Genomic DNA, 21,055 nt, shown 5'->3' with positions numbered 1-21,055 from the left:
TACACAAATATATATATTTAGTAGTTTTTTTTTTTTTTAATTTACAAAAAGAATGTCAGACTTTGTATAATCTTTTGGAAATTTTGTCATTTAGTATTGTATTGATAAGATTAATTCATATGGTTACTTGCAGCTATAGTTTATTCATTTCCATTACTATATATTCATTGAGTGCATGTGTCACGGTTTACTTATCTACCATCTGTTGCTGGACACTTGGATTCACTCTGGTTTTTGTTAATATGAACAGTGCTGCTATAAACATCCGTTTACATACCTTCTCTTATACATGTGCAAGAGTTTCTGTTGAGAATATACCTGGGCACAGAAGTGCTGGGGTTTAGAAAATATAAGATTTTAAGAAAAAAATGCCAAGCTTTTCCAAAGTTGTTGCTCTCATCTGTAGCATATAAAAGGACCTGTGGACCCACACTTGATATTATGAAAATTTTAAATATTTGGAATCCAGTGGAGGTAGAATGGTATTCTGTTATGACCTTAATAAACATTATTTTAAAATAAAAACAGGGGTGCCTGGGTGGCTCAGTCGGTTAAGTGTCTGCTTTTGGCTCAGGTCATGATCCCAGGGACCTGGGATGGAGCCCCTCATCGGGCTCCCTGCTCAGCAGAGAGCCTGCTTCTCCCTCTCCCTCGCTGCTCCCCCTGCTTGTGCTCTCTCTCTGTCGAATAAATAATAAATAATCTACAGTAAAATAAAATGAAAAACATTCCTTCATTTCTAGTTTTTTCAGGAATACTATACATTTTAAAATGTGGTATTGGTATATAGATCAATACAAAGTAATTAATTACAAAATAACCTATACTTACTTTGAGTTATTTATTTATTTTTTCGGGTAACTCTTCTCTCACATTACTGCAGACATGGCCAGGACTGTGATATGCAGTCATTTCGGCCACTGTGTTCTCTTCTGGTATCCCACCTCCCAAATGGCAGAATGCCAGGGAGTGAGATCATGTATTTGCTATAAGCTCTCCAGTCATTCATTCTTTCTTACTCTAGAAGCTTCACTTCATCCCAAGTGATTTAAAAAATATCTGAAAGATTTCCATTGCCTACTTAGGTTTATAAAAGGTTTTATTTTATTAAAATTTATAGTGCTACATGGACACATTTATGAACACATAGTCATTTGATTGCAAAGGTATATAGAGTTGGCCCACATGATTAAGTGTTTTTAAAATCCATTCAATTAGATTTCTAGATTTTCATGTTCCTTTCTCATAAGACACTTAGTTACTTAATTTAAATGCAAAGTCATGTTTAAGGTGACATGGCCATCTGAAATGAAGGACTAATTTGAATGTCTTTTAAATGGGAAAACAGTAAGGGTAGTAGAGAAATCCTGCTGCAGAACTCCATAGTCAGCAAAAGCAAGGTAAGTGTGATGATGGTTCATGTGTTTGCTATCATTTGGTAACATACATAGAATTTCCAAGAGGAAAAGAAGAGTGAGAGTAGTGGTAAAAATGAGGTGGGGACATAAAGATGTGATCCTGAGGCCTTCCTTCCTACCCCTCCTCAATCATCTGAACAGTCAAATCCAGCACAAGAAAGTGAGTTTAAAAGTGTGGTATGCATTAGTCATGGAATGGCAGCTTTCATTCTGATTGTAGATATTTAAAAGCATCCTGCGTGTTAAGTGGGCTTAGTTGAAACTGTTTGTACTTCTATTGCAATGTATTTGGTCACTGTGAGCCAAGATAGATAATGTATTTCCTAAAATGGTATAGAATTGCCTAAGTTGCTAACAAGAAAATCTTTCCATAGACTCTACAGTGTTTAAACTTGTCTTCCTTTACTCGTCTTTAATTCCTCCCCACTTCCAATTGAGTTAATTGCTTATATTTTTAAGAAACTGGAACTCTGAAGAAATTGATTCACCCATCTTTTAAGTGACAGGGTATTTTTTAACAGTATATAATATGCATTATAATGTAATAAATAATTTAATTTAAGAATACTGAACTCTAGTGTTCCTTAAAGGGGACTTTTACAACTTACTGATACAAATACTGGCCCTCAGTCACAGGAGAAAATGATATTAAAATAGTTCAAGGATAAAGTTACACATGGGGTAGTTGTTCTCAAATATTAATAAGGCCACAATCTCATTTTTTTAAAAAGATTTTATTTATTTATTTGACAGAGAGAGACAGCGGGAGAAGGAACACAAGCAGGGGGAGTGGGAGAGGGAGAAGGAGGCTTCCCACGGAGCAGGGAGCCCGATATGGGGCTCGATCCCAGGACCCTGGGATCATGACCTGAGCCAAAGGCAGACGCTTAACGACTGAGCCACCCAGGCGCCCCCAATCTCGTTTTTATATAACATATAAGCTTGAAGAAGTTATGAACCAATATCGTGGTAAGGAAACCTAACTACACAACAGTTAAGATCTATGGCCATTATTTTTCATTTAGGCCTAGAAGTACATTTCCTTTCCTGAGTGAACCGATATGCCATTTCAAGGAGAAACAAATGGAAGCAAAAAATAAACTTCAAGGCAAGCTGTGACTGAAGACGCAGGATTACCCATTTATGACACCCCAAAGGAACTCTAAATTCTTCCACTAGCTATTAGCCCACAGGAATCTCCTTTGGCAGAACAGAGAAGCAGAGCCCGGGAGACTGGCGCTTCAATACTGCTGCTTCTGGTGGTGAAGGGAGATGCTTATATTTCTCCCGAGGTTCTTTCCCCCGCCCCAGTCTCCCGCCCGATGAAGACTGGAGCCGTCTACACATTGTTGTGAAGCCAACTCGACTGACCCGGACGAAGCACAATGGGCGGGCGTGGGCTGTCAGCTAGTTCCTCGTTTCCAGTCCTTCCTATCAATGTTCACCCAAGTGTTTTGGGATCTGAGCTCCTGAAACTTTCTAATGGGGGGGTGGGGTGGGGTGGGGGTGGGGGCGGGAAATGATACGTTTCTTCCCAGTAGCGACTTTCTTTCTTTTTCTCCTGCTGTAAGCGGAGTGTTTGACCTGGTCGACTGTGTTCCCAGTGCCCTGGCGCCAGCTGTGTTCTTGACCCCAGAATAAATCAGGGCTGCACCGGGCCTGCCAGAGCTCCGGACACATTTCCTGTCGGGGCCTAAGGAAAGCTGTTTGCCGCCAGGACGGTGGTGGGGATTCTTGGCAGTTGAGGGCTCTGGCGGGAGTGGGGCGGGGGAAGAGGGGGAGAGCCAGCTGTAGGGGGCGGTGACCGCGCTCTTGGGACAGCTCCGCGCCCTCGGGCGGGACAGATCCAAGTTGGGAACAGCTGTGGGAGCAGGGCCTCCAAGATGAGGCCGGCGCTCGCCCTGTGCCTCCTCTGGCAGGCTTTCTGGCCTCGGCCTGGCCGCGGCGAGCACCCCACCGCCGACCGCGCGGGCTGCTCGGCCTCTGGGGCCTGCTACAGCCTGCACCACGCTACCATCCACAGGCTGGCGGCCGAGGAGGCCTGCAGTCTGCGCGGCGGGGCGCTCAGCACCGTGCGCGGGGGCGCCGAGCTCCGCGCGGTGCTTGCACTCCTGCGGGCAGGCCCGGGGCCCGGAGGGGGCTCCAAAGACCTTCTGTTCTGGGTGGCGCTGGAACGCGGGCGATCCCGCTGCACCCGGGAGAACGAGCCGTTGCGGGGTTTCTCCTGGCTGTCCCCCGACGTCAGCGGGTCCGAAAGCGACACGCTGCAATGGGTGGAGGAACCCCAACGCTCCTGCACCTCTCGGAGTTGCGCGGGACTCCAGGCCACCCGGGGGGTCGAGCCCGCAGGCTGGAAGGAGATGCGTTGCCACTCGCGCGCCAATGGCTACCTATGCAAATACCAGTTTGACGGCTTGTGCCCGGCGCCGCGCCCCGGGGCCGCCTCTAACTTGAGCTACCGCGCGCCCTTCCAGCTGTACAGCGCGGCGCTGGACTTCAGTCCCCCAGGGACCAAGGTGAGTGCGCTTTGCCCCGGGCAGATCTCCATCACAGCCACCTGCATCGCAGACGAGGTCAGCGCGCGCTGGGACGGGATACCCTCCGGGGCCGAGCTCTGTCCCTGTCCCGGGAGGTACCTCCGTGCTGGCAAATGCGCGGAGCTCCCTAACTGCCTAGACGACTCGGGAGGCTTTGCCTGCGAGTGCGCCTCGGGCTTCGTGCTGGGGAAAGATGGACGTTCTTGTGTAACCAATGGGGAAGGACAGCCGGCCCCTGAGGGGACCAAGGTGCCCACCAGGCCGGCCACTGCTGCCAGCCCGGTCCCGAAGAGAACGTGGTCGCCCACAGTACATGAGAAGCCAGGAGAGGTACCGCATGTCCCTGGACAAGGCAGTTCAGCAACATCTATTCCCGAGATTCCTCAGTGGGGAGCACAGAGCACGATGTCTACCCTTCAGACGTCCCCTCAAGCCAATTCGAAGGCCGCCATCACCTCTTCAGGAAGCGTGATTCCCAAGTTTAATTCCACGTCTTCCTCTGCCATTCCCCAACCTTTCGACTCCTCCTCCACCGTGGTCTTCATACTTGTGAGCGTAGCGGTCGTAGTGTTGATTATCTTGACCATGACAGTGCTGGGGCTTTTCAAACTCTGCTTCCACAAAAGCCCTTCCTCCCAGCCAAGAAAGGGGCCCTTGGCCCAGCCGGCCATGGAGAGAGATGCTGAAGCCGCTGCTCTGCGTTCCAATTCTGTACATTGCACAGACAGTGGGGTGAAGGTGGGGGACTGTGGTCTGCGGGACAGAGCAGAGGGCGCCTCGCTGACAGGGTCCTCTCTTGGCTCTGGTGACACATAGGGAAACGGGACAGTGGGCACGTCTTCTGAGCAGAGTTTTTCACTTTCAATGAAAAGGGAAAAGAAGAGGAACTTATTTATGGGACTATTCTTATAGAAAATCCCCTTCCCCCAAATTCCCTCTCCTTCACTGAGGAGCCAAATCTGAACTGGACGCTCATTGCCTGAAGGTGGAAGAGGTCAAAGTGCCTTATGGTGGTACTGAGGGCTGGGATCCTACTGGGGAGAGGTGTTTACTTGTGCTGATTCTGGGGGACTTGGAGAAGTGGTTGAACTTTTAAGATATTGCAAGCAAATAGAAAACAATACAATTTTAAAAAATTTAACCAACATGGAAAGGAAACTGTCTATATTGTTCAGGCTGGACATATATTGGTTTGAAATTCCCAGGCAAAAAATAAAGGATTGTTGATAACCCACACTCAAATATCACTGGTCTCATGGAGGATTGATTATTTAGGAAAAACAGCTGAGGGGCATGCTGAGAATAGCAACAAGAGTTGCTGCTCTTAGATTGAAGGGGAAATTTTCAAGTCCTTGTAATGAGGAGTAGATCTTTAACAACTAGCAACTTTTTCCTTGGTTCTTTTATACTTTGCTTTCAAAGTCACTACTACTTATGTGCTCTGCTATAAATCCAAACTGTAGTATTGCCAGAGTAGCTGGCTCCGGAAGCAAATTATAGTTGACCACCAATTTAAGTGTTTACTGTGTGTCCTTGCTCAAGGAAACAAATGATTTGTGTTTTCCTTTTCCAGTGTTTGTGCTCTCCAGTGTAATGACCTTCCCAACCAAATAGCCCTCTCCTAAACATCAGGATGCTGATCCTCACTTCCAATTATGGCGATGGTAATTTCCAATTAAAACGTTAATGCTAAGTATTGATTTGAAATCTTCTGGGTGCATTAAAGCAAAAATGAGCTGGATTTCTTCCAAAGTTGCTAGGTTTTTATGCACTATTTAATCCATGAGAAAACTTCAATTCCAAACTATTTCCTTACCTCCCTTAAAGAAAGTGTGCAGTGACCGTACATGCCTGTCTTCAATGTTTATAATTTAACAACAGACATGGTAACAACTCTCCATAAGAATTAACGGCATAAGAAATAAGTGGTAAATACAAATATTTAGCATCTTGTTATGACTTGGGGCATTAGAAAGTAATCTAAATGAAGCATTCATCTAAAAAACAATTAAGATGTAATAATAATCACTATCTAGTAAAGTTGAGACCCCTAAAAAATTTCCCGCTTCTATTAGTATGCTAAGACTTTAAACCTAAGTGTGTGGGGGTTGTTACATGGGGAGAGGAGAAACAAGCTTAGTAACCAGGAAGAATGAAAACAGGAAGTTTGCACTGTATTTTTATAGGACCGTTTTGATGTTCTTAAGTGTACAATGTATAAAATACATATATAAAATACATATGGTATTGTAACATTAAAGGAATAAAGTAATAGGTAATTTGCTTCACATACTAAATATATGTCTAGATACAAAAAAAAAAATCGCAATGAATTAGAATTAACATTTGAAGGAAATTTTAAACAATATCATTTCACAAGAAAACTAAAATCAGGTAAGTAATGCCTTACTCAATGTCCCTAACTTGTCAGAGTGTGTCTCAGTTCACCTCAGTTGTGGTGTTTAATCCTTACTCTTTACTACGTGACCTGTCTGTAAGAAGGTAACTATTTGAATAGAATATATGATCCTTTCTTTTGTAACTTGAAAAATAGGCCCTTCTATAAATGAACTGAACTGTAAATTATCTATAGCTATAATTATAAATATATCTAAAGTTATCTATATCTGTGCGTGCATGTATCTGTGTGTACACATGCTTTGTCTTAAAGTAGATGGCCTTTGCAGCATTGTTATAATACAATGCAGTAGGTATCATAACTTACTATGCAACATGACACTGGCGACATTACAGATCTTGGGATCCAAATGCCCTATGTGAAAAACAAATAGGTTTGAGCCCAATTGCTCACCTATTACCTGCCATTCTTTCCCCTTCTAAGTAAGTCAGGAAAGAATTAGAGAAAACGATCTGTTTTCATACTTGATTTCCTGACAGATAGCAATTGCAGACCAAGCTTCATACAACTGTCTTAAATTTCTGGCTATGATGTCTTCCATACAATCTTGAATCCATGGCAGAATCAGGCCAGCCAAGCTTGATCTCTTGTGAGTTAAGGTTAGGGACTTTCCTACTTCTCTACTACCATTTTATTACTTCTCCAATCTCTTTGAAGTTCAGTCCTTTCCTACTTAAAACCCTTTGTCCCCACACTCATCTCATATAGCTACCTGTTCCGTCATCTCCTCCAAAGGAAGACTTGGTATTTAATTTACAGTCTTTCTCTTCAGCCTAAGTCCTGCCATTATTTTACACAATTTCAAAGCCCTCATGTATGACTCTTCCAATGCCTGTACATTTCAGGTCCTTGACTTCCTCACTTCCAATGACCTCCCCTTCATTTTAGTCATCCAATCCAGCAGCCACAACTTAGCCTTTCAGATGATTCTGAAAGTGCTCTACATACGAAATCACAAATTCACACATCCATATCTTTGCACATGTGTTGAGACCTGTACTTTAGTGAGTTTTACCACCGATTAAAAGTAAACCATTATTGTTTGACCAGTAGTCTCATATAATTCTTTTTCATTTCCATAAGGTTGGTAGTGATGTCTTCTCTTTAATTTCTCATTTTAGTAATTTGAGTATTTCCTCTTTGGGGATGGGATTAGTCTAACTAAAGGTCTGTCAATTTTGTCAATCTTTTCAAAGAACTAGTTTTTGGATTCATTGATTTTTCTCTATTGTGTTTCTTTGTTTTTAAAAAAAGATTTTATTTATTTATTTGACTGAGAGAGACAGCGAGAGAGGGAACACAAGCAGGGGGAGTGGGAGAGGGAGAAGCACGCTTCTTGCAGAGCAGGGAGCCCAATGCGGGGCTTGATCCCAGGACCCCAGGATCAATGACCTGACCCGAAGGCAGATGCTTAACGACTGAGCACCCAGGTGCCCCTCTCTATTGTGTTTCTATTCTCTATTTCATTTATTTCTCATTTAATCTTTATTATTTCCATCCCTATCCTTGTTTTGGGTCTAGTGTGTTTTTATTTTTCTAACTTTTTAGGGTGCTAAGTAGACTATTGATTTGAGATCTTCCTTTTTTAAATATAGGCATTTACAGCTATAAATTTCCCTTTAAGCACTGCTTTAGTGGTATCTGATAAACTTGGGCAAATTTTGTTTTCTTTTTCATTCATCTCAAAGTATTTTCTAATTTCCCTTGTGATTTTTCTCTTCAATGCATTGATTATTTAGTAGGGTATTGCTTAATTTCTATGTATTTGCAAACTTCCCTAAATTCCTTCTGTTGTTAATTTTTAATTTGATTCCATTGTGGTTAGAAAGTATCAACATAGGTAAATACAAAAGACAGTATAAATGTATTTTTCTTTATAATTTTTTATTCTATCTGATTTAAAAGATAATTACATAATAAAGTAATAATTATAAAACTGATGATGGGCTTATATTGTATAAAGATGTAATTTGATCAGCAATAATAGCATAAAGAAGGAGGGAGGTAGCAGGCCTTTAGTTAGACTGACCCCATCCCTAAAAAAGGATGTAGCTATGTTGGAGCAAAATTGTTGTATACTACTGAAATTAGTTGGTATTAATCCTAATTGTATAGTCTTTAAATTAAGATGTTAATTATAATCTCCATGGCAGTCACTTAGCAAAAATCTTTATGAAAGTATAGGAAACAGCAAGAGAATTAAAATGGTACTCCAAAAAATATTTAGAAATAGATAATCAAACAATAAAAGTTAGATACATTTATACTGTCTTTTGTATTTACCTATGTTGATACTTTTACCAGGACTCTTTATCTTCATGTGGTTTTGTTACTAGTTACAGTACAGTACAGTAACTGGTCTTTTATCATCATCCTGAAGGACTCTCGTTAGTATTTTTTTTTTTTCCTGGCTTTAATGCTGTGTTATTTTATTTTATTTTTTAAAAAATTTTTTATTGTTATGTTAATCACCATCCATTACATCATTAATTTTTGATGTAGTGTTCCATGATTCATTGTTTGTGCATAACACCCAGTGCTCCATGCAGAACGTGCCCTCTTTAATACCCATCACCAGGCTAACCCATCCTCCTACCCCCCTCCCCTCTAGAACCCTCAGTTTGTTTTTCAGAGTCCATTGCCTCTCATGGTTCATCTCCCCCTCCGATTTTCCCCCCTTCATTCTTCCCCTCCTGCTATCTTCTTCTTTTTTTCTTAACATATATTGCATTATTTTTTTCAGAGGCACAGATCTGTGATTCAACAGTCTTGCACAATTCACAGCGCTCACCATAGCATACCCTCCCCTGTGTCTATCACCCAGCCACCCCATCCCTCCCACCCCACCCCCCCACTCCAGCAACCCTCAGTTTATTTCCTGAGATTAAGAATTCCTCATATCAGTGAGGTCATATGATACATGTCTTTCTCTGATTGACTTATTTCGCTCAGCATAACACCCTCCTGTTCCATCCACGTCATTGCAAATGGCAAGATCTCATTAGTTTTGATGGCTGCATAATATTCCATTGTATATATATACCACATCTTTATCCATTCATCTGTTGATGGACATCTTGGCTCTTTCCACAGTGTGGCTATTGTGGACATTGCTGCTATAAACAATGGGGTGCACATACCCCTTCGGATCCCTACATTTGTATCTTTGGGGTAAATACCAAGTAGTGCAATTGCTGGATCGTATGGTAGCTCTATTTTCAACTTTTTGAGGAACCTCCATACTGTTTTCCAGAGTGGTTGCACCAGCTTGCATTCCCACCAACAGTGTAGGAGGGTTCCCCTTTCTCTGCATCCCCACCAACATCTGTCGTTTCCTGACTTGTTAATTTTAGCCATTCTGACTGGTGTGAGGTGGTACCTCATTGAGGTTTTGATTTGGATTTCCCTGATGCCAAGCGATGTGGAGCACTTTTTCATGTGTCTGTTGCCTATTTGGATGTCTTCTTTGGAAAAATGTCTGTTCATGTCTTCTGCCTATTTCTTGATTGGATTATTTGTTCTTTGAGTGTTGAGTTTGATAAGTTCTTTATAGATTTTGGATACTAGCCCTTTATCTGATATGTCATTTGCAAATATCTTCTCCCATTCTGTCGGTTGTCTTTTGGTTTTGTTGACTGTTTCTTTTGCTGTGCAAAAGCTTTTTATCTTGATGAAGTCCCAATAGTTCATTCTTGCCCTTGCTTCCCTTGCCTTTGGCGATATTTCTAGGAAGAAGTTGCTGCGGCTGAGGTCGAAGAGGTTGCTGCCTGTGTTCTCCTTTAGGATTTTGATGGACTCCTGTCTCACATTTAGGTCTTTCAACCATTTTGAGTCTATTTTTGTGTATGGTGTAAGGAAATGGTCTAGTTTCATTCTTCTGCATGTGGCTGTCCAATTTTCCCAACACCATTTGTTGAAGAGACTGTCTTTTTTCCATTGGATGTTCTTTCCTGCTTTGTTGAAGATTAGTTGAAGATTAGTTGAGAGTCCATTTCTGGGCTCTCTGTTCTGTTCCATTGGTCTATGTGTCTGTTTTTATGCCAGTACCATACTGTCTTGATGATGACAGCTTTGTAATAGAGCTGGAAGTCTGGAATTGTGATGCTGCCAGCTTTGCTTTTCTTTTTCAACATTCCTCTGGCTATTCGGGGTCTTTTCTGGTTCCATACAAATTTTAGGATTATTTGTTCCATTTCTTTGAAAAAAGTGGATGGTATTTTGATGGGGATTGCATTGAATGTGTAGATTGCTCTAGGTAGCATTGACATCTTCACAATATTTGTTCTTCCAATCCATGAGCATGGGACGTTTTTCCATTTCTTTGTGTCTTCCTCAATTACTTTCTTGAGTATTTTATAGTTTTCTGAGTACAGATCCTTTGCCTCTTTGGTTAGATTTATTCCTAGGTATCTTATGGTTTTGGGTGCAATTGTAAATGGGATCGACTCCTTAATTTCTCTCTCTTCTGTCTTGTTGTTGGTGTATAGGAATGCCACTGATTTCTGTGCATTGATTTTATATCCTGCCACTTGACTGAATTTCTGTATAAGTTCTAGCAGTTTTGGGGTGGAGTCTTTTGGGTTTTCCACATAAAGTATCATATCATCTGCAAAGAGTGAGAGTTTGACTTCTTCTTTGCCGATTCGGATGCCTTTGATTTCTTTTTGTTGTCTGATTGCTGTGGCTAGGACTTCTAATACTATGTTGAATAGCAGTGGTGATAGTGGACATCCCTGCTGCATTCCTGACCTTAGGGGGAAAGCTCTCAGTTTTTCCCCATTAAGAATGATATTCGTTGTGGGTTTTTCATAGATGGCTTTTATGATATTGAGGTAGGAACCCTCTATCCCTATACTCTGAAGAGTTTTGATCAAGAAAGGATGCTGTACTTTGTCAAATGCTTTTTCTGCATCTATTGAGAGGATCATATGATTCTTGTTCTTTCTTTTGTTAATGTATTGTATCACATTGATTGATTTGTGGATGTTGGACCAACCTTGCAGCCCAGGGATAAATCCCACTTGGTCATGGTGAATAATCCTTTTAATGTACTGTTGGATCCTATTGGCTAGTATTTTGGTGAGAATTTTTGCATCCATGTTCATCAGGATATTGGTCTGTAATTGTCCTTTTTGATGGGGTCTTTGGTTTTGGGATCAAGGTAATGGTGGCCTCATATAACAAGTTTGGAAGTTTTCCTTCCATTTCTATTTTTTGGAACAGTTTCAGAAGAATAGGTATTAATTCTTCTTTAAATGTTTGGTAGAATTCCCCTGGGAAGCCGTCTGGCCCTGGGCTTTTGTTTGTTGGGAGATTTTTGATGACTGCTTCAATTTCCTTAGTGGTTATAGGTCTGTTCAGGCTTTCTATTTCTTCTTGGTTCAATTTTGGTAGTTGATACATCTCTAGGAATGCATCCATTTCTTCCAGGTTATCTAATTTGCTGGCATAGAGTTGCTCATAATATGTTCTTATAATTGTATTTCTTTGGTGTTGGTTGTGATCTCTCCTCTTTCATTCATGATTTTGTTGATTTGGGTCCTTTCTCTTTTCTTTTTGATAAGTCTGGCCAGGGGTTTATCAATCTTGTTCATTCTTTCAAAGAACCAGCTCCTAGTTTCGTTGATCTGTTCTACTGTTCTTTTGGTTTCTATTTCATTGATTTCTGCTCTGATCTTTATTATTTCTCTTCTTCTGCTGGGTTTAGGCTTTATTTGCTGTTCTTTCTCCAGCTCCTTTAGGTGTAGGGTTAGGTTGTGTACTTGAGACCTTTCTTGTTTCTTGAGAGAGGCTTGTATTGCTATATACTTTCCTCTTAGGACTGCCTTTGCTGCATCCCAAAGATTTTGAACAGTTGTGTTTTCATTTTCATTGGTTTCCATGAATTTTTTTTAATTCTTCTTTAATTTCCTGGTTGACCCATTCATTCTTTAGTAGGATGCTCTTTAGCCTCCATGTATTTGAGTTCTTTCTGACTTTCCTCTTGTGATTGAGTTCTAGTTTCAAAGCATTGTGGTCTGAAAATAGGCAGGGAATGATCCCAATCTTTTGGTACTGGTTGAGACCTGATTTGTGACCTAGGATGTGATCTATTCTGGAGAATGTTCCATGGGCACTAGATAAGAATGTGTATTCCGTTGCTTTGGGATAGAATGTTCTGAATATGTCTGTGAAGTCCATTTGGTCCAGTGTGTCATTTAAAGTCTTTATTTCCTTGTTGATCTTTTGCTTAGATGATCTGTCCATTTCAGTGAGGGGGGTGTTAAAGTCCCCCACTATTATTGTATTGTTGTCAATGTGTTTCTTTGCTTTTGTTATTAATTGCCTTATATAATTGGCTGCTCCCATGTTAGGGGCATAGATATTTACAATTGTTAGATCATCTTGTTGGATAGACCCTTTAAGTAGGATATAGTGTCCTTCCTCATCTCTTATTACAGTCTTTGGTTTAAAATCTAATTTGTCTGATATAAGGATTGCCACCGCAGCTTTCTTTTGGTGTCCATTAGCATGGTAAATGGTTTTCCACGCCCTCACTTTCAATCTGGGGGTGTCTTTGGGTCTAAAATGAGTCTCTTGCAGACAGCATATCGATGGGTCTTGTTTTTTAATCCAATCTGATAGCCTGTGTCTTTTGATTGGGGCATTTAGCCCATTTACATTCAGGGTAACTATTGAAAGATATGAATTTAGTGCCATTGTATTGCCTGTAAGGTGACTGTTACTGTATATTGTCTGTGTTCCTTTCTGGTCTATGTTGCTTTTAGGCTCTCTCTTTATTTAGAGGACCCTTTTCAATATTTCTTGTAGGGCTGGTTTCGTGTTTGCAAATTCCTTTAGTTTTTGTTTGTCCTGGAAGCTTTTTATCTCTCCTTCTATTTTCAATGTCAGCCTAGCTGGATATAGTATTCTTGGCTGCATATTTTTCTCATTTAGTGCTCTGAATACATCATGCCAGTCCTTTCTGGCCTGCCAGGTCTCTGTGGATAGGTCTGTTGCCAATCTAATGTTTCTACCATTGTAGGTTACATATCTCTTCTCCCGAGTTGCTTTCAGGATTTTCTCTTTGTCTCTGAGACTCGTAAGTTTTACTGTTAGGTGTCGGGGTGTTGACCTATTTTTATTGATTTTGAGAGGGGTTCTCTGTGCTTCCTGGATTTTGATTCCTGTTTCCTTCCCCAAATTAGGGAAATTCTCTGCTATAATTTGCTCTAATATACCTTCTGCCCCTCTCTCTCTTTCTTCTTCTTCTGGGATCCCAATTATTCTAGTGTTGTTTCGTCTTATGGTATCACTTATCTCTCGAATTCTGCCCTCGTGATCCAGTAGTTGTTTATCTCTCTTTTTCTCAGCTTCTTTATTTTCCATCATTTGGTCTTCTATCTCACTGATTCTTTCTTCTGCCTCATTTATCCTAGCAGTTAGTGCCCCCATTTTTGATTGCACCTCATTAATAGCCTTTTTGATTTTGACTTGGTTAGATTTTAGTTCTTTTATTTCTCCAGAAAGGGTTTCTCTAATAACGTCCATGCTTTTTTCAAGCCCAGCTAGTATCTTTAAAGTGATGATTCTGAACTCTAGATCTGACATCGTACTAATGTCCGTATTGAGTAGGTCCCTGGCAGTCGGTACTACCTCTTGTTCTTTTTGTTGAGGTGATTTTTTCTGTCTTGTCATTTTGTCCAGAGGAGAATAGATTAATGAGAGAACAAAATGCTAACAGGGTAACAACGTCCCCAGAAAATATACTCTAAACAAATCAGAAAAGACCTGAAGCCGGGGGAAAAGAAAGGGAAAGAAGGGGAAAAAAAAAGAAAAAGAAAAAGATAAAAACAAACAAAAACAGAACAAAACAAAACAAAAAAACAGAATATGATCAAATATGATCAGGCTGGTGCGTAGATCAGTGCCACACACTAGATTTTGGGCGTATTTTGGTCTGTTAGAAGAAAGTGCCTCCCAAAATTTTAAAGAAAGAAAAACTTCTATATGTACAATAATAGGGGTTGATATGATGAAGGGATGGAATATGAATGTAAAGATGAAAATTATAAAAAATTTTATAAAAGGAATTGATAAGAAGTTGTTTGAAAAAAGAAAGAAGAGGATTTAAAAAAAAAAGGAAAAAAAGGGAGAGAATGTGATCAGGCAGGAGAGTAGAACAAAACCATACACTGGAGATTTAAGGTATATTTTGATCTGTTAGAAGAAAGTATCTCAAAATTTTAAAGAGAGAACAACTTATATATATATGCCAAAAATAAGGGTAACTACTATGAAGGGATAGAATATGACTCTAAAAATGAAAAATAAAAATGTTTTTTAAAAAAGGGATTGATAAGATGTTGGTTGAAAAAGGGAAAAAGAAAAACTCAAAAAAAAAAAAGTTAAAAAATAAATTAACTTTGAAAGACTAAAGAATCATGGTAAAAAAGCCATGGATTCTATGTGCATTATTCCCCTAGCGCTGGAGTTCTGCCATTCTCATTCATCGGTAAACTTGGTCTTGGCTGGCTGTTCTCACTGATCTTCTGGGGGAGGGGCCTGTTGCCACGGTTCCCAAATGTCTTTGCCGGAGGTGGAATTGACCCGCCCTTGTCCAGTCCGGGCTAAGTAATCTGCTCGGGTTTGCTCTCAGGAGCTTTTGTTCCCTGCAAGCTTTCCATACAGCGTTGGAGGCCGAGAGTAAAAAGGGCGGCCTCCCAATCTCCGCCCTGGAGGAGCCGAGAACTCGGGGCCCCACTCCTCAGTGAGCCTCCAGAGAAAAGCAGTCAGTCACTCCTGTCTCCCTGGTCTCCGGCTGCACTCCGTGCTCCCCCGGCCTGTGACCGAGCATTTCTGTCTCTGGCACCCGACTCAGCCTGGAGTCTCCAAACCCAGCAGATCCCTGCAGTGTGCTCCCGTGCCGCCCCTCCCGGGGGAAGAAGGGGAGTGTCCCTGGATCTGCCGCCTGTTGGGTCCCCGCTGGAGGAGCAGTGGCCCGACTGTGCCGCGGATCACGGTTTATGGCAACCCTGAGCTGAGAGCCCACTCCTCAGCTCCGTCTTTGCAGCCGCTTCCCCGCTCCGATACCTGGGAGCTCTGCCGCACTCAGGCACCCCGGGTCTTTCTGTGACCCCAAGGGTCTTGAGACCACACTGTCCCAGCAAGTGTTTCACCCCCCGCTTAGCCACTAGAGCGACGTCCCTCAGCGGAGCCGACTTCTAAAAGTTCCGATTTTGTGCTCCACTGCTCTATCACTTGCCAGAAGCGGCTACGGAAGCGCCCTCCCCCGCCGTCTATCTTCCCGAATATTGCCTCGGATTCACTTTTCCGCATGTCCTACCTTCCAGAAAGTGGTCGCTTTTCTGTTCAGAGAGTTGCTGCTATTCTTTTCTTAGATCTCCTGTTGAGTTCGTAGGTGTTCGGAATGGTTTGAACCCTATCTAGCTTAATTCCTGGGACCAGACAAAATCCAGGTCTCCTACTCCTCTGCCATCTTGCTCCACCCTCTCGTTAGTATTTCTTATAGGGCATGGCTGCTGGTGACAAATTCTCTCAATTTTTGTTTGAGTATGTCTCAATTTCTTCTTTGTTTATTGATGGATAGTTTTGCTGGATATAGAATTGGGGGTTGGTCATCTTTTCCTTTTAACACTTTGCCTAAGTCATCCCACTGCCTTCTGGGCTTCATGATCTCTGATAAAACCACTCAATTTTATTGAAGATTCTCTGTATATTTTGACTTGTTTTTCGCTTGCTACTTTTGAGCTTCTTTCCTGTGACTGATTTCCCATTTCTTTGTATAGCTCATGAATTTTTGTTGAAAACTGGTTGTCCTAGATAATATAATGTGGCAACTCTGTAAATCCACACCCTAATAACCACACCACAGTTTGGCTGCTGCTGTTTATTTGGTAACATTCCTTGATTGATTCTGAAAGGTCTGTATTCCCTGTAATGTGTAACCACTGAATTAACTCTAACTCTGTTCAGTTAGCTTAGCGGTCAGCTAATGATTAAATAGAGATTTCTTTAAATTATTGGACCAATGAATCTGCCACCATTTGTAAAGGGGCTCTTGGGTGGGGGCAGGCCTTCAATGCTCAGTTTATAAATTTGCCTTAGGCTTCGCTTCTTGCTCTCACAGGGCCTCAGCATCACCCAGAGTTGGAGAAATTAGGGCCTTTTCAGATCTTCCCTGGGCAAATACACAGCTTTACACATGCATCTGCCTTCCTAGATTCCCAGAAATGTGTTGGAGCATTGCAAACCCCCATCTTTTCCCACATCTCTTTCCCCAAATCTTCCTTTTTAGTTTTTGTTCCATCTCTGGCTTATTACATTGACATCACCACCTGTGTTAGTTTCCTAGGGCTGCTTTAACAAATTATCACAAACTTCCTGGCTTAAAACAACAGAAATTTATTCTCTCACAGTTCTGGAGGATAAAGTCCAAACTCAAGGTGTTGGCAGGGCTTTGATATGTCTGAAATCTCTAGGAAAGAATCATTCATTGCGTCTTGCGTCTTCCTAGCATCTGGTGGTTGATGCAATCCTTGATGTTTCTTGGCTTACAGCTATATCACTACAGTCTCTGCCTCTGTCACCACATGGACTGCTTACCACCCTGTGTGCCTCTTATTTATTTCTGTATCCAAATTTCCCTGTTCTTATAAGAACACCAGTCCTGGATTTAAGTCCCACCCTAATTTGGTATGACCTCATTTTAACTTAATTACACTGCAACAATCCTATTTCCAAATAAGGTCACATTCACAGGGACTGGGAGTTAAGACTTAAAAATATATATGGGGAAGATGGCACAATTACCGACTGATCAATAATGATAATTCTCTGTGGATGGAGCTCTTGGAAAGTTCCAAACCTGTTCTGCTCCTTCCAGTGGCTGCTAGGCTGATTTTCATAACTACTCTGCTTTCAATTCTTCTGGTTTTCAGGGCTTCTTTGGGGCTGGGGAATAGAGAATGGAAATAGGGCAGAGCAGTGTTGATAGTCTGACAATCTCCTCAAACTACATCAATTAATTGCTGCCATAGGCTTGCCTTGCCTGAATGGCAATTTACTCCATCTGTGGTTCCTAAACCTACCTCATCATTGAAATCATCTGTGGTGATTTTATATATATAAATATCTATATATACAAATACATATGTAAATAAATATATAAAATAAATATATAAAATATATAAAAAATATATAAAATATATATATCAAAATATATCTAAAACAAAATATGTAATATAACTATATATAATGAAATATACAATATAACATGATAGTATATATGTGTATATTATATATATACACATATATATTATATATGTGTATATATATAAACTTATATATATATTATATATGTGTATATATAAACTTATATAACTTGCAACCATAGATGTAGACAGCCAGAAAGCAATGGAGACTGTATGTCTATGTACTCTAAACCAGATTGGACAAATCTAGTGATCATGAACCATGGGACTGGGTATCTATCCCCCAGTACCAGGGCTGTATTTAAACTTCCTAGAACTTAGATCATCCCTATGGTTAAGTGATCAAGTGAGAGGAAGAGAATCCTAGAATGACCATTTACTAGGTGGCACTAAGAAAAATCAGAAAGAACTGATTTATAAATATCACAATAAGGACATTTCATATCTTCCCTTTTCAGTCTGCTACTAGGGTATTTGAAGCATGCTTATTCTACTCCAGGTTACTGTACTAAGTCTCTATATTCATTTTCTTACAAGAGTTATATGAGGCAGTTAACATTACCTCTATTTCACAGACAAAGCTAAGAGCATATACAATTTTTTCTAAGTATACACATAGAAATTTCTTTATTTCTCAGTAGCAGAACTCAATTCTTGAGCCCCATCTCTGCTGATGACAGAAAATTTAATATAAATCACTCAGACCACACCCATTCCAGGTTTTAGGAAGTCTTAATGTCATTACAAACTAGTGAACATAATTCAAGAGTCCTGAGAACCAGAAAACAAGTCTATAACTACTGGCCCATAACTCTGGAAAGAAAAAAAAAAGCACTAAAATGTGACCAAGGATAGCAAACAATGGTCTTTGGTTAAACGTAATTTTGTTGTTTTTGCCAAGTGTGCCCTGGTCTTCCCTTTGGACTGTACATCAAGTCTGCTCCATCCTAAATCACCATCACAAACAGAAATCTCATCATGGTGCTTTTCCCCTTTCCTCTTCATCTCTCTCCTTCTGGTGATTTACCCCGGCTTGTTACTACATTTAACTTCATAATGGACTACTCTATCATTCGCCTCCACTTCTCAGTAGGATCCCAGGCTCCTCTACTGAAGTCCACGTTTTCGAGCCTTGCTCAGAGCCTTCCAAGACCTTATTAGGTTAGTCCACACTCCTGTCATATTGTGCCCTGTGTTTTTGTTAAACTGAATTACTCGGTTTTGCTTAATTGCAGCCCCATGATTTTCACACACATTCCTGCCACCGGGAATGCCAGCCGTCACCAGCTGGCACGCTGAAATGTGTCTATACTGCCTATCCCAGTTTAAGTGCTACCTCCTCCAAGATATCTTCCCCAGCTACCTAAAACTCAAACCAATTCTCTGAAATCCTCACCACTGTGTGAATCTCTCTTAAAGCTACTGGTACAGATTTTTTTCATCTCTCCTACTACACCACATGCTGCTGAAGCGAGGAGTTCTACCTTACACATTTTGTAAAAAAATAAGTTACCTTTACATTGCAAGTTATCAATAGATGTTTCCTAACTAAATGATAATTAGGCAGAAATGATAATAAATTCGCTTAAATGAATACACATTTTTACACTGAATAATCAAGTTTTTACAATTTTAAATTCTTAAAAAAGAATTTCATCACTATATTATGCATTATTACTAAAAGCTTCCCTGGATACCTTATACAAGTTTTCACTTCATGGTAAATACATATTAACTCAGGCAAGTATGAAACAGAATTCTTTTATCTGTATCCCTGAAAGTCTGTCTTTCTTTGTTCCCACACATACCCTCCCACATGGTTAAAAACGGAGACACTCTTCCTTCCCTCTTTTCTTACAAAGACATCCCTAAATAAGAAATCCAGATGGAATCTGTTTCTCCAAAAATCCCTCCAACACCTTCCCCCTCTATCCACCGTGCCGCACGTCCTCCTTTCTGAAGACCAGTGTCAGATGTCTTGATAGCTCAAAGCAGCAGTTGGATTTTCTAAGGTACCATTGTTTGGGAGAAATAAAGGTGGGGGCAGATCCAAGGAAGACAGTAAACTCTAAGCTGAAGAACACATGGCAATGGACTCTTGCTGGGGATAAAATTGCCTGTAGAAGGACCTATCCAACAGGACAGTCCCCAGTCCCATAGCTGTAACTTGAGGAGAACAGGGATCTCTGGGCACACTGGCCTTTCTACTCAAGAGCCTGTGGAACTACGATCTCTAGTGGTTCCAGCTAGCAAGACGAACCCAGACTCTATTACCCAACAGATCTGTGATCCAATAGACAAAAAAAAAGAAAATACAAATTAAAAATAATTTGCACATCTATGGTCCTTTTGCTCTTACCGAAAACCTCCACTGTGATTGTTCTCATCTTGATAGCCCACTTGTATCATCTTTCCACCATCCTTATATCCCTTGTTTCTTGAGACCCAAGTTAGACCTACAGACTGAAATTGGAAGCAAATGGGGAGAATGCTGAATAGATATTTCCAGGCCTCCAAAGCTGAAGGTAGGCTTCTCCTCTCATTGAGTTCACCTTTTGTACTGGGTGCCCGGATGTGGGTGGCATGTGAGGTAGGCATGGCTCTGTGTGTCCACAGTCAGGCCCTCCCCTCCAAGCCATCAGGCTTGTGTTTTCCCAAATGAGCTATTTTCAAAGTGTTAGCTGACCCAAAATACTTCTTGATTCTGTACAGCTCTATTTAACTTTCTTACTCTGAGGTGGCAACATTGATAGAATTTAAGAGCACATAGTTCTCTCTCCACTTAACACAATTTTAGTAAATCAATCAGTTAGTATGTATTCACCTTCTCTATCACCGTTAATGGATAGGTGCTGTGAGGGCAGAAACCATGGTTTCTGGTTCTTTTTCATGTTCTTTTTCATGTCCACATAAACGGCATGAAGTCCTTATTGAATAATGGGGGTAAGTGGTTTGAAACATAGGTAAGGGGCAGGGTTGGTGGAGACACATTTGCTGATCTTTTCTGAATGCACGTGCATTTGACATGCACGCACACACATACAGAGACACACACATCTTTCACTTCTCTAGCTCTATAGAAATTGCCTATGTGCCTGTGCTCTGGACCTCTGCACCTCCCAGCTCTGCCTTCTTTTTCTGGGATGCATTCCTTCCACCACTCTTTATCCCTCCAGCCATGCTCTACCCTACTTTTTCTTTAAATGATCTGGTACCTTCCTCTCTTTGTTTTACATTGGCACTTACAGAAGGTCCAGGGGCTCCACTGATGGGGGAAGAGTCTGCAAGAGGGCCAGGTCCACTTGACAGTTGTATTGAGGACAGTCTTATTTACCTTCATATATGCTGGAAAAGATAAAATCTGAGCAGATGTCTGTTCAGATCTTACATGTCCACAGAATGTGGCTCCCAAGGTTATGTCTTCATTACTGACAGCATCTGCTCTCCAGGCCTCAGCTGCATGCTTGA

The 21,055-nt window shown here is 41.1% G+C and overlaps 1 protein-coding gene across 1 annotated transcript in view; it reads left to right on the top strand.

The window, feature by feature from the left end:
- The first annotated feature begins 3,238 nt into the window (after positions 1–3,238).
- CLEC14A (C-type lectin domain containing 14A) overlaps positions 3,239–21,055 on the top strand; it is a 33,613-nt gene continuing 15,796 nt past the window's right edge. The window contains exon 1 of the mRNA XM_032404983.1: positions 3,239–5,619. Coding sequence (XP_032260874.1) covers positions 3,302–4,771 — 1,470 coding nt within the window. The 5' untranslated portion in view covers positions 3,239–3,301 and the 3' untranslated portion in view covers positions 4,772–5,619. The remainder of the gene's footprint in view (positions 5,620–21,055) is intronic.

Source organism: Phoca vitulina, unplaced genomic scaffold (assembly GCF_004348235.1).
Source record: "Phoca vitulina isolate PV1807 unplaced genomic scaffold, GSC_HSeal_1.0 scaffold7, whole genome shotgun sequence".
NCBI classification, from domain to species: Eukaryota; Metazoa; Chordata; class Mammalia; order Carnivora; family Phocidae; genus Phoca; species Phoca vitulina.
This window is presented reverse-complemented; position numbering and strand designations above follow the sequence as displayed.